We start from the raw sequence: 12,461 nt of genomic DNA on the forward strand, positions 1-12,461 counted from the left end.
TAACAAAGTACATGGTTGCAGGTAATGATAGAGGGAGACCTAGTAGTATGAGCTTATGTAGTGGTAGTGTGGAGATGTGTTTTGGTCGCTTTGTCTTAGTATTTTTGTGGCATGTGACAATGACGTTTGCCGTGAAGTGTTGCAGCTAACGTACACGGAGGAGTACGTAACCAGCTTTATTTGGGTCCCGTAGGCAGGAAAGTCTTCGATGTTTTAGCAAAAAGTATTGCGGAAAATATTCAGTGAAAAACTAATTAACTATTTCTTTCAATAAAATAACGAACTCATGTTTTCTGTATAATTCAAACTTCATTATATTTCGTAAATCAATCAATATTAATAACTGCTTGCTTCTGTGCATTCGCGGAAGCCTGAAGTTCCTTCTCCAGCACTTTCTCTGCTTCTTCGTCTTCATTGGCGGCTTGGCCGACATCCGCGGCGGCGGAAATCATCTCCAGCAGCCCTTGGACTTCCAGGAACTCACTGATGATTTGCTCTTCCTTCTTCAAGCGTTTCGAAAGATTTATGAACATTTTTCCTACCTCGGTTCCAGCGAACTGTTCGAAATCTGACTCGTACACGTCTAGCAGGATGTTGGCTGCGTCAATAAGGGCGGGAGTGAATCGATAGTCTCCAATGTAGCGCAGGAGGAAATTCACGAAGCGTACTAAAAACACATGTGTCCTTTTTGTTAGTGCTCTGTCCAAACCTTTCCTACGAATCAATTCCTTTATCAAAGCTACTGTCTTTTCCGGCGTTTTCCCCATCACGCTTGGCACCATGACACTGTCCAGTGCTTTAGAGTACTCGTACTGCCTCAACATACGATCAAACTGCTCTATTCTATCGTGACGGAATTCACCAATCTTCTCGTCAGCAGATTCGAATATGTTCTCGTACCTGGCCCGAGCCTTGGATTGTCGAGATTTCTTCCGTTCGACATCGTCCTTATCCTTATCGACATCCCGCCGATGGATTGCAATTAAACCATCAACCATTCCTGTTACGAGTGTATCATCATTTTTGGAGACGCCCAAACTCAACACAGCATTGGAGTTATCGATCGTATGTACCACTTGGTACGTGGCAATATCATAGATCTTCACGTGTCGATCCAGACTTCCGGAAAGGAGTCTTTTACCGTCGCTGGCCAGTTGCAGGCAGGTAATGGTTTTGTGGTGTTGCGATAATTGGGCAATTTTTCGTCCACCGGCGAGTGCGTCATAGACGTTGACCGAGGTGCCTCCGGCACTGATGAAAATGCCTCCACTTGGTAGGAAAATAAGCGATTCCACAGGACTTCCGTGATCAAGTGACAGTACCTTTTCCTTAGTTCTCGTGTCGTACATGTTGATTTTCTTGTCATAACCTCCGGATACGATTATGTTTGGGCTCACGGGACTGGTACATCCTGCGCGAATATAGTCCGCGTGTTCCGAGAAGGTACTGACGTGCTTTTCCGTGGCAATGTCCCAATATCTCACAGTTTTATCGTCCGAAAAACTGCTGACGTGATGGCGATCTGCGTTGAAGAAGGTTCGATGTACCGGAGCTTTGTGGCCGTCGAAGCAACGCAACATCGACTTCGAGCTGGGATCGAAAATTCGCACTTTCCCCAGATCATCACCGGCCACCAGTAGTTCTCCGTCGCTTCTGTATGAACCCCCGTGGGCGCCCTCTTGGAACTTGCTGATGTTCTTGACCACCAGCTTTGTGACCGGATTGTAGATTTGAACGCGCACAGAAGCGGTCACGGCAAACTCGTACGGTTCGACAGGGCTGAAATCGATGTAGTCGATCGCTCCGAATTCTTTCACCAGTGTTGGAACCTGTTGGTGAGAAAAAGAATGATATTTTAGTACATCCTGAAAGAAACAGTACTTCCTAATAGCTAAACGTTTATTATTTAGGAATTGGTGGTATTCACTTATCAAAAATTGTAATAATTGAGCGGTCCAAGATTTTCTACAGGACTTCTTCTAAAAGAAACCTCTAGGAAATCCTAGGAGATATCAGTGCACTGCACCAGTAGCCGCTCATGCTCCTTTTACCGCTCACTAGTGTAAAAACGGATTTTACGTGTAGGAATACAATCTTTTTGGCACGGATATCGTCTAGCAACATCAAGAACTTTCAAATTAAACCTTTTGACATTATTTTATTCAAGACTAACAGTGATTTCAAATGCATTTGAATAGCATAAATTAGCTGATATTTGTGAAAATTACTTCACAAAGCCTGACTCTTAGCTGTGGGGTGTGCCGATAATAATTTTTATTCAAATACCACACTATCTGGGGCCCCACATTTTTATTCAAATACCACACTATCTGGGGCATGACCATGCTGAGGGTCGTGGGTTCGAACCCCGCTGGTCGAGGATCTTTTCGTGAAGGAAATTTTCTCGATTCCCAGGGCATAGAGTATCTTCATACCTGCCACACGATATACACATGCGACCATTTTTGCAAAGAAAGTTCTCAGTTAATAACTGTGGAAGTGCTCATAAAAACACTAATCTGAGAAGCAGGCTTTGTCCCAGTTGGGACGTAACGCCAGAAAGAATAAGAACACTGTGTGCATTCTGTCTCATATTCCGAACAACTTGATTCAAATTCTGAACAGCACAATTAAATCGTATTCAAATGTATAATTTTGCAAACAAATTAATCTCAACTAGCTTTACTGACCTCAAACTAGAGAATAATTGCAACTCCCAAAGAACAAAATAGATTAAAATTTAATTCCAAATGACTGTCATTTTCTAACAATTTAATCACATATTTCAGCGAAACATTTCAACAAAATCGAAATAACAAAACCGACTGTTCAGAATATGAGTCTGTTCGGATTTTGAGACAATACGCTAGATATGGCTTATTCCCTGGTCAAGAACACAGGGTTGGACGGTGCCAAAGTAGAAGGTGCATCGTAATAATACCCGTCTGTGAAACATATCACCTTCCCAAAACTTTGGTACACCTCTAACGGTTCATGGTTTATCATGAAACGGCTGCATTCAGGCGGAGGATCTGTTAATATGTTTCGGCATATTATTAGGTCCTCTTCGAACGGAGGGACCGCCAGGGCTCATTAGTTACTTATAAACCAGTGCTGGTTGTTGGTGGTTCAGTTCGTTTACACGAGCTGTAGCATCCTTTGTACTAATCAGTAATGGTGGTTAATTTTCGAAGCTAACATTCACACATGCATGATAAAAGTGTCTATAATGACAGCGAGTGCAGAAGAATGGATCGAAGTGATTTTTTTATTGTAACTTTCTTGATCATAGTGCTAAATCGTAGTTTGAATAGTAGCTGTGATAGTGATAAGTGATATAATGAAAAGTATATCTGAAGCGTATTACGAAAGTTGATGAGTGATAATCAGTGATATACGTAATAGTGTCGATAGTGAGTGATGAAATGAAACGAGGAATGAGGACCATTTAATAAAACTATTTCGTTCTTCACTTTAACCACTCTAGTAGCATTTCAGGTCTTATCATAGTTTGATAGTTGTCTGAACTACTAGACTGCAAAACTACGGTAAGGGCTTATTGCTGCTAGGGGTACACAGTGACCATTTGAGCAACATTGCTTAGGACCTTCTGTGTGATGAACGCAATAGAGGCTTATAAAAGCAAATGCTGGGAAGGAGCTTAGGGCAGATTAAAAGTGCCAGTACTACCCCTATCGCTACTGACAAAAAAAAATACGCTAGATATGGTTTATTGACCATAAAAATACCTTGATAAATAACAAAATTCGAAATAATGCGTTTTTTAGTAAGTTCATCATTAAATCTGTTTACCGTGAGCGGAAATAGGAAAACTTAGATGCAGTAACCACTGTTACGTATGTAACTTTTTATGAAACTTTTTCAAATTTATTTAATTTTGCCGCTGATTCCCTACACTTAGAGTTCCATTTTGACATAAAAATAATATTGATCGACTAAATATGTTATAATACACATTTGAATGCATAACTTCTCTCAAATTAGCGGAATACTGATGGTACTCCGAAGTTTCTTCAGAGATCCTTGCAGCAGTTTAATCCTGCATGGGTTCATCAACTATTTCTTAACAAGCTGCATCAGAGCATGGTAGCAAGTCACTTTTTAGTGACGTGGCCTCTTTATTCGACCTGGTCATTAAAAAGTCATTATTTGCAACAAAAAGTCACTTTTTTCAGAAAAATGGTCACTAAATAAAGTCACATATTTTCGTGATTTGTTGATAATTAAATTGAAATCTGGGTCAGCTGCTCAAACACAAACAGCAAGGAATAGAAATTTGAAACAAAAACGAATATAGTAAGATTTTAATTTCGCAGTGTCTCGGAATTCCTGGCTAACTTTTTGTAAGAATTCAGGAGTTTATATAGTTTATATTCGGTGACTTAAATACGATCGAAATAAAGTTAAATTTTACCAAGAATCACTGGATGAATAGGAGGTGTACACTACATTTTCGGCCGTGTGTCCAGATTAGCCACCGGTTTTCCAATCTTTGTGAGTGCATATGGAGGTGCAATTAATCATCTGGACAAAGCCGTTAAAATTTCGAGAATTGGTCAATTGAGTCAAAAGATATTAGCAAAAAAGTAAAACGGAGTTGTCCACGAAGATGATTGTATGTGTTTAGCACGGCTCGGTCAAGTTGTTTTTCGCCCGTCTATTTCTTCCTTTAGTCACTGTATTTTCCGGAATTTCCGATATTCGGCGTTTTCGGTATTCGAAGTGCGGTCCGTGGAAGGCGACTCCGGTGAAGATTGCGTTAATATCAGTCCGATTCCGCGTTAAAAACTCTTCTGATATTTTTTTCTGAGGATAACCTCAATGTGTGAAAAGACGAACACTAGCGTTTCTCCGCGCCGCGAGCCCAATTCCAATTGGATTTGTTGCTGATTGTGAAAGTATCACCAACACCATATGGCGAAAGACATATGCGGAACCTGTGGACAGGAAGAACCAACACAAGCAAGTTGCAAAAAGCGCTGTAAGCGGAAAAATCAAAACATCGGCTGGATTTCGTGTGACAGCTGTGACAAGTGGTTCCACACCGTTTGTGTACGTGTCAGCAGTCTACTACTAGCGGATATAAGTAGCTACTGGTACTTTTGTGAAAATTGCACCGTTCGCGGAACGCTCGTTCAGAAGCAGGTTTCCTCTCCCACTGGCCCAACGAGCAGCGACCTAGCGAAAATCACGAGCACCATCAGTGAGCTTTCGGAGGAGCTTGTGAAAGTGCAAACCGAGCTGGAAATTTGTCGGTCTACGTGCAGGAAGCAAATTGATAAGCTGAGGAATCAGCTCCAAACGTCAGAGCAGTTGAACGACAAGAATTCAGCGCAGCGTGAACTTGTTGCTGACATTGAGAAGAAATTGGAAGTGATTGAATCGGGTGCCAAACTTGCGAACACCTGTCTGCGAAGTGTGAACGATCACAGGATCGCTATTAACAAAATTCCCTTTCGCGAGGGAGAGAACGTTAAAGTGCTAGTGAAGTGTGTTTTCCAGTGCTTGGGCATCGACGAGGCAGACTCCTGCATTTCCAGCTGTTTCAGGATTCCGGTGAAGGCCTCAAAGTGGTCTGACCGTTCCATTTCACCAACCATTGTTGTCGTGTTCAACTCCAAAGAAGTGAAGGAGAAGGTTCTGAAGCTGTATTTCGAAAACTTCACTAAGGCCAAACTTTCTGCACTTCAAACAGGTCTTGCTCTGGAATACAGGTTTACAGTTAACGAAGTTCTGTCTCTTCATTCCTTCCGAATCAGGAACCTTGCGCTAAGGCTCAAGCACAGGAAACTCGTTGACTCTGTGTTTGTGCGGAACGATTCAGTATCGGTTCGGCTACCTAACCATAAACGATACACTGTGGTTTCCAGCAGCGATCACCTTCTAGAATTGACTGGTCGAAACACGATTGGTGAAGTAGCTGCTGTCGACGAATCGTCCCTCTTCTTCGACGCCGTTTCTGCCAACAGCTCAGCCAGATCGCAACAATAACGACAGCAATACCTCAATACAATACCATGACGAACAGCAACAATCTTCGAGTTGGCCATCTGAACGTACGTGGGCTCGAACGGCACATGGATGGAATAAAACTCACGCTCAACAAAAAGCAGTACCATTTTTTCGGACTCAGCGAGACCAAACTCAAATCATCCGCTCCGGTGGGCCCTATAAAGGTACCGGGCTACAACTTCATTCGTCACTCGTTGCCTGCTGGAAGGGGGCGTGGAGCAAAAACCTGTGGAGGAGTGGGTTTATACGTAGCGAAACATATCAAAGCCACACCAGTCATTAAGTCATCCTTCGACGCTGCTGTTCCAATTGCTCAAAGGTTGGAATACTTGGTAGTCAAGGCAAAGATCAACTATTGTGACATTGGGATAGTAGTTCTCTACAACCCGTCATCCAACAATCCTAGTTTTATCCAAAACTATGAAAAACTCCTGCTGGATCTGCTTGAACTCAACTTCGACAGAATCTACATAGTAGGCGATTTCAATATTAATGTCACGGCGACCCAGTTGTCATTCAACAATTTGGCAGTAAAAAGGCTACACGACGTGTTCAATTTGACTGTTCTGAATACGCCACCCACTCGGATTACTGACACCACCGCGACAACTATCGACCTCCTAGTCACAGATTCTCCAAAAACAATTGTAAAATCAACTACCGCAGCGGGTAGTTCTATCTCGGACCATGAAATCGTCTATCTCATCGCCGACATGCGCGTAAGAAAACCCACCCCGCAAAGGGTAATTTTCCGAAACTTTCGAAGAGTGGACCAAGTACGTCTGCAAGCTGACTTTCAATCCAGAAACCATCAAGCAATCCTGGAATGCGAAGACGTTAACAGGAAAGCCGAGCTGGTTACGAGCGAATTACAAAGTCTCCTGGATCGTCACGTTCCGCAGACAACAGTCTTCGTTCGTGATGAGCGTACTCCGTGGATAACCAACGAAATCGTCCAAGCAGTGACACTCAGAGACCTGGCATTCAAGCTGTACTCGAGGAATCCGAACCGAGCCCGGGGAGATCGTCAGTGGCGGGACTACTGTGTTAAACGTGATCGAGCAAGTACCCTAGTGACCGCGGCGAAGCGACGGTACGCGGACAGAAATTTCTCCCCAGACCTTCCTGCCAAGAAGCTGTGGTGTAATTTGCGGAGGGATGGGGTTCACAACAGTTCAAAGCAGACCGCATCTGATACTCCTATTGACGTCGAACAACTGAACCAGTACTTTTCCGAAGGCCATGTACAGTTGACTGGTGGACAGCCGTTGGACCGCTCTAATTTGAGAAATGGTAATGCCGTAGATGTAGGATCCAGACCAACGCTCCATCGTTTCAGATTCAGGCATACCGACGCAGTGGACGTAGCCAAGAAGATGTTCGAAATTGAAACCAATGCAGCCGGATCCGACAACATCCCAATCTCATTCGTTAAAATGCTATGCCCGTTTGTCTTCCCTATCCTCGTGAACCTGTACAATGCAACAATCGATGCCAGGACTTTCCCCACCGTGTGGAAAAAAGCTATCGTCACACCATTGCCTAAAACTTCCAATGCGACCGAACCAAAAGACTTTAGGCCAATCAGCGTGCTTCCGGCGATCTCGAAGGTTCTAGAGAAGGTCCTCCTGGCCCAGATCACCGACTTCCTAGACTCAGCAGATCCATGCTTGCTCGCTAAACACCAGTCCGGATACAGAGCCCACCACAGTACCACAACAGCGTTGACGAAGGTTGTACACGACATTTACAGCAACCTTGACAATAACTGCTGCACTGTGATGGTCCTCGTGGACTTTTCGCTGGCCTTTAATTGTGTGAGGCACACTAGGCTACAGCAAAAACTTCGACAAGAATTTGGTTTTGACGAATCTGCTGCCCAGCTGATTGAATCCTTCCTCGGAAACAGGAGCCAAGCAGTCAAACACGGCGATGGGTTATCTACGGATAGGAGACTGTTCGACGGCACTCCGCAGGGATCATGCCTCAGCGCGCTGCTGTTCGGCATGTACATCAACAGCCTACCCTCGGCGCTAAAATGTGAGTACCACTTGTATGCTGATGACCTTCAAATTTACGTGTCTGGTCCTACCGAGAACGTAGATAGGCTGGTCCAAGCTATGAATGAAGACCTGGCGGCAGTAGCGAACTGGTCATCGGTCAATGGACTTTCTCCCAACCCAAGAAAAACCCAAGCGATAATATTCAGCAAAGACGGCCAGGTGGTTCCGGGGGCTGAAATCAAGTTCTGCGGACAAACGATCACCTTGAGCACTACAGTTACCAACCTTGGCCTGCTGCTGGATAGCAATCTGAAATGGAAGGAGCAAGTCAATCGAGTAACCATGAAGGCATACAACACTCTGCGAACTTTCCGCCGTTTTGGATCAGTTCTATCCCAACCAGTGCGCCTCAAGTTGGTGCAGGCGGTGATAATACCAATGTTCACATACTGCGACATTGTGTATCATCCTGGTCTCACGGTTGCATTAAAGGAGCAACTGCACAGGTGCTTCAAGTCATCCATTCGATTTGTGTTCAAAATGAATCGGTATGACACAACTGCAGCTGTTCGCAATGCGGTACTCGGCCACGACCTACCGGAGAACTACCATCGTCGGATATGTTGCTTCCTGTACAACGCGTGGAACAAGAAACTTCCCGATTACATCCTGGAACACCTGCAGCGAGGTCAAATGGAACGAGCGAGAGCATACCTGCTTCCCAGGCACACCACCAGCGGAAAGAAAAGCGTCCTAATTTCTGGGATCCCCTTCTGGAACCAACTGCCTGCCGATGTCAAAGGCAAAACATCGATCCACTCATTCAAGGAGTCCTTCAGACGCTTTCACTAGTGATAAGAATTAGACGTACTTGACAATCAATTGTACTTCGATTAATCTTCCTTTGTATTTTTCAAAATGTGTTCTTCCTTGACCTGATTTAAAGTGTAACTAACAGGCCTACGTTATGTTAATAAAATACAATTACAATTACAATTACAATTAATCAATGATTCCATCCAGTTCCACTTACCCCCAGCTTCTTCCAATAGATCGTATCCGGAGAAAGGACCGTGGCCGATTTCGCGTATATCTGCGCGTTGGTTTGTTTGAACTTGGACATTGTGGGGCAGCTTTATTCCACTACAATTAAATTACTATAAACCGATCAGAATTACACTAAATTACACGTAGAATTATACAGAAACAAGTGAACAGCACCGATTTTTTGAATGCACGTGCGTTGTGTTTATGTTTTGAACTGTCTGTGTCGTCTCGTTGTGTCGCACTCTTCGCATGAGCTTTCGATGCATCCCGAGCAATGAATGAAAATAAAATTGAATTCCATATTGAAAGTGTAGCCCCAGAACCAACTTACGTTTTACGACTTTTGATCTTTCACTTCTGGCGAAATCTCTTTGGTTTTGAAAGTAAAGTGAAGCGTATATGCTTCTAAATGCAGGGCACTACCTACGACCTTATGATAAACTTAAGGTAACCACAGCGGAAGTGAAATTTTGGAAGTCAAAATTCAAGTTCGAAGTTCTCGTCGAATATTAAAATAAATAAATGGCACACCCTAAAATTATTCATCTGTCATCGATCCTCATGTGCACCACGTTAGCTCTTCACAGTCAACATGAAAGGCAATCCAGTTGCCAGCAGGAGCACAAATCTATCGAATTTAGAAATTAGGTAAACTTAAACCGCTTTAAATATCTAGTTTGTTTAATGTATTTTAATATTTATTTTCTTATTTGATTGATGTTTGTACACTTCTAATTCAGTCTAGTAAATTATTGAGTATGTTTTGTTATTCATTTGAACGGCGTTGCAAATAAACGGTAATCGAGTTTTTGGCATTTTTAGTTTTTTAAAGTCTAGCAACACTGAAGCATTTCAAATAACAATTAAAAATACGTCGACGTCACTTTGAACTCGTCCTAAATCACTGGTGGAAAATTAAAAATCGCAGTTTTGCTACATTTTAAACGTTTTAACTATAAGTATTAAACATGGTAAGTAATTGCAAACTCCGAATTACTTTAGAACATTATTTCCAACTGTTTCCGTCCCAAATCTCAACCCCCTTTCAGAGTGCGATATTCAACTTTCAAAGTTTGCTGTCGGTGATTCTTCTGGCCATCTGCACCTGTGCATATCTGCGATCCCTGTTTCCCTCGTTCATCGATAGAAATAAGACCGGGTGAGTAAAAGACCTTAATCGCCTTAATCATTTATCATCTCCGAAAATATAATTCAATCTCCCCGACAGAATGATGGGAATATTTTGGAAGCTGGCCCGGATCGGCGAACGGAAATCCCCTTGGGTGGCGCTGGCTTGCGTATTGATGGCGGCCTCGATACTGTTCTACACGTAACCGTAAGTCCTCAAAGATTATGATTATACAAATAAATTATTCTTTATTACATTAGCAATTGATTTGAGATCGAAATGCCTGAATGGTGGGTTATCCAGGGCTGGTATGCTCTATTTGAATCCTGGTACATCCTGGTTACGATAAGCACTGTGTGTTAGGAATGTCTATGGCCTGATTTTAATGCAAGTACCCATTTTAATCAATGATGATCTATAAAGGCACTTTTTTAACTTATTCTGCTTGCAGTGAATTCTGCTGGCAGGTTCTTCAGCGATTTCTTCTCAGATTTCTCGAGGAAAAGCTTCAGGAATATTGCTTGTGATTTATTTAGACTTAGGGACTCTTTCTGAAATGTCTCAGGAAATTTCTTTAAATATCTCTCCACCAATTCCCCCAGAGATTCTTCCACTGGATACATTTAAAGAAATTTCTTCAGAATTTGTTACAGGGAATTGTGCAGGAACTGAGCCCACAGTTATGGATCGAATAGTGTGGAGTCCAACCTATAATATTCAATAAAACGACATGGAAAACGTAAAATTGTAATTTTCATTTCATTTAGTGGGCTTCGTAGCCGTGCGGTTAGTGTCACCAGGTATTTAGCCGCATCGTGCTAAGGAGTGTGGGTTCGATTCCCGCTGCAGTCCGGAAAACTTTTCGTGAGGAATGTTTTCGGACAGTGCCACTGGGCGTTGCATGCTAGTCCGTTGTCTAGTGTGGTGCTTCCTTCAAAGGGCATAATGCCCACTGGAAGCATTACGTGTCAGTGCCTTTTTTTTTATTTATAAATTTTATCTTTACAAATCCTGTTCAATAGCTTTTAGTGACACTTGCAGAGATTTGGTCCACCTTTCAACTGCGACTTTAAACAATTTCTTTTTTGAATATCTCAATACATTTTTGACGTAATTAGACAGTATAGGGAAAAATAACAAAAAAAAAAACCTTAAAATAAATTGAGCTTAATCTATATCACAGTTGTTGAGTTGCAAGATCTTTTATAAGAGGGTTCGCTGACATCTGGCATGATATAATGAAGGTCCTTGTTGCTCGTTCGATGAATTCGTCGATGGATTCCGTTTTAGATAGACGATGAAGTTCTTGTGTCGAGAAGAAGGGGTCCAAATTAAGGATCATTTTCAGCAACTTATTCTGCTTCACATGTAGACGTTTTCGATGCGATTTGGCACATTTTCCCCAAATTGGGGAACCGTATGTCGTTATAGGTCGAAGTACACATTTGAACACCAGCAATTTGTTTTTGGTTGATAACTTTGAACGCCGATTATCAAGCAGGTTTCATCGACGGCCGCTCGACAACGGACCAGATATTTTCCGTGCGGCAAATCCTCCAGAAACGCCGTGAGTACCAGATCCCTAAGCACCATTTGTGCATCGATTTCAAGGCGGCATACGACAATATTGACCGTGTAGAGCTATGGAAGATCATGGACGAGAACAGCTCTCCCGGGAAGCTCACAAGATTGATTAGAGAAACGATGAACGGTGTGCAAAACTGCGTGAAGATCTCGGGCGAACACTCCGGTTTGTTCGAGTCTCGGCGGGGACTACGACAGGGCGATGGACTTTCGTGCCTGTTGCTCAATATTGCGCGAAGGTGTCATGCGGAGAGCCGGACTTAACAGTCGAGGCTGCATCGCGGACGATATGGATATTATTGGGAAAACATTTGAAACGGTGGCAGATTTGTTCACCCGCCTAAAACGCGAAGCAACAAGAGTTGTGCTAATGGTGAATGCGTCGAAAACAAAGTACATGCTGGTTGGCGGAACTGAGCGCCGTCTAGGTAGCAGTGTTACGATAGACGAGGATACCTTCGAGGTGGTGGACGAGTTCGTCTACCTCGTATCCTTGCTGACGGCTGACAACAGTTAGTCGGGAAATACGAAGGCGCATCATCAGTGGAAAGATTCACCCTCGCACCACATGCACGACGTACAAAACGCTCATAACACCGGTCGTCCTCTACAGGCACGGGACGTGGACTATGCTCGAGGAGGACTTGCAAGCTCTTGGGGCTTTC

The 12,461-nt window shown here is 43.2% G+C and overlaps 2 protein-coding genes across 2 annotated transcripts; one reads left to right on the forward strand and one right to left on the reverse strand.

Moving 5' to 3' along the window:
• Positions 1–289: 289 nt before the first annotated feature.
• LOC5577363 (U3 small nucleolar RNA-associated protein 15 homolog) lies at positions 290–9,321 on the reverse strand. The gene is made up of 2 exons (XM_001656393.2): positions 9,070–9,321; positions 290–1,829 (listed from the first exon to the last, which is right to left on the reverse strand). The coding sequence occupies exons 1-2, from the start codon at positions 9,157–9,159 to the stop codon at positions 327–329; spliced, it is 1,593 nt and encodes a 530-aa protein (XP_001656443.1). The 5' UTR covers positions 9,160–9,321; the 3' UTR covers positions 290–326.
• A 574-nt stretch (positions 9,322–9,895) lies between these two features.
• LOC5577364 (protein kish) lies at positions 9,896–10,466 on the forward strand. The gene is made up of 3 exons (XM_001656394.2): positions 9,896–10,054; positions 10,133–10,242; positions 10,312–10,466. Exons 1-3 carry the CDS (start codon positions 10,052–10,054, stop codon positions 10,415–10,417), a joined length of 219 nt encoding a protein of 72 aa, XP_001656444.1. The 5' UTR covers positions 9,896–10,051; the 3' UTR covers positions 10,418–10,466.
• The last annotated feature ends 1,995 nt before the right edge of the window (positions 10,467–12,461 follow it).

This window comes from Aedes aegypti, chromosome 3 (assembly GCF_002204515.2).
Source record: "Aedes aegypti strain LVP_AGWG chromosome 3, AaegL5.0 Primary Assembly, whole genome shotgun sequence".
NCBI classification, from domain to species: Eukaryota; Metazoa; Arthropoda; class Insecta; order Diptera; family Culicidae; genus Aedes; species Aedes aegypti.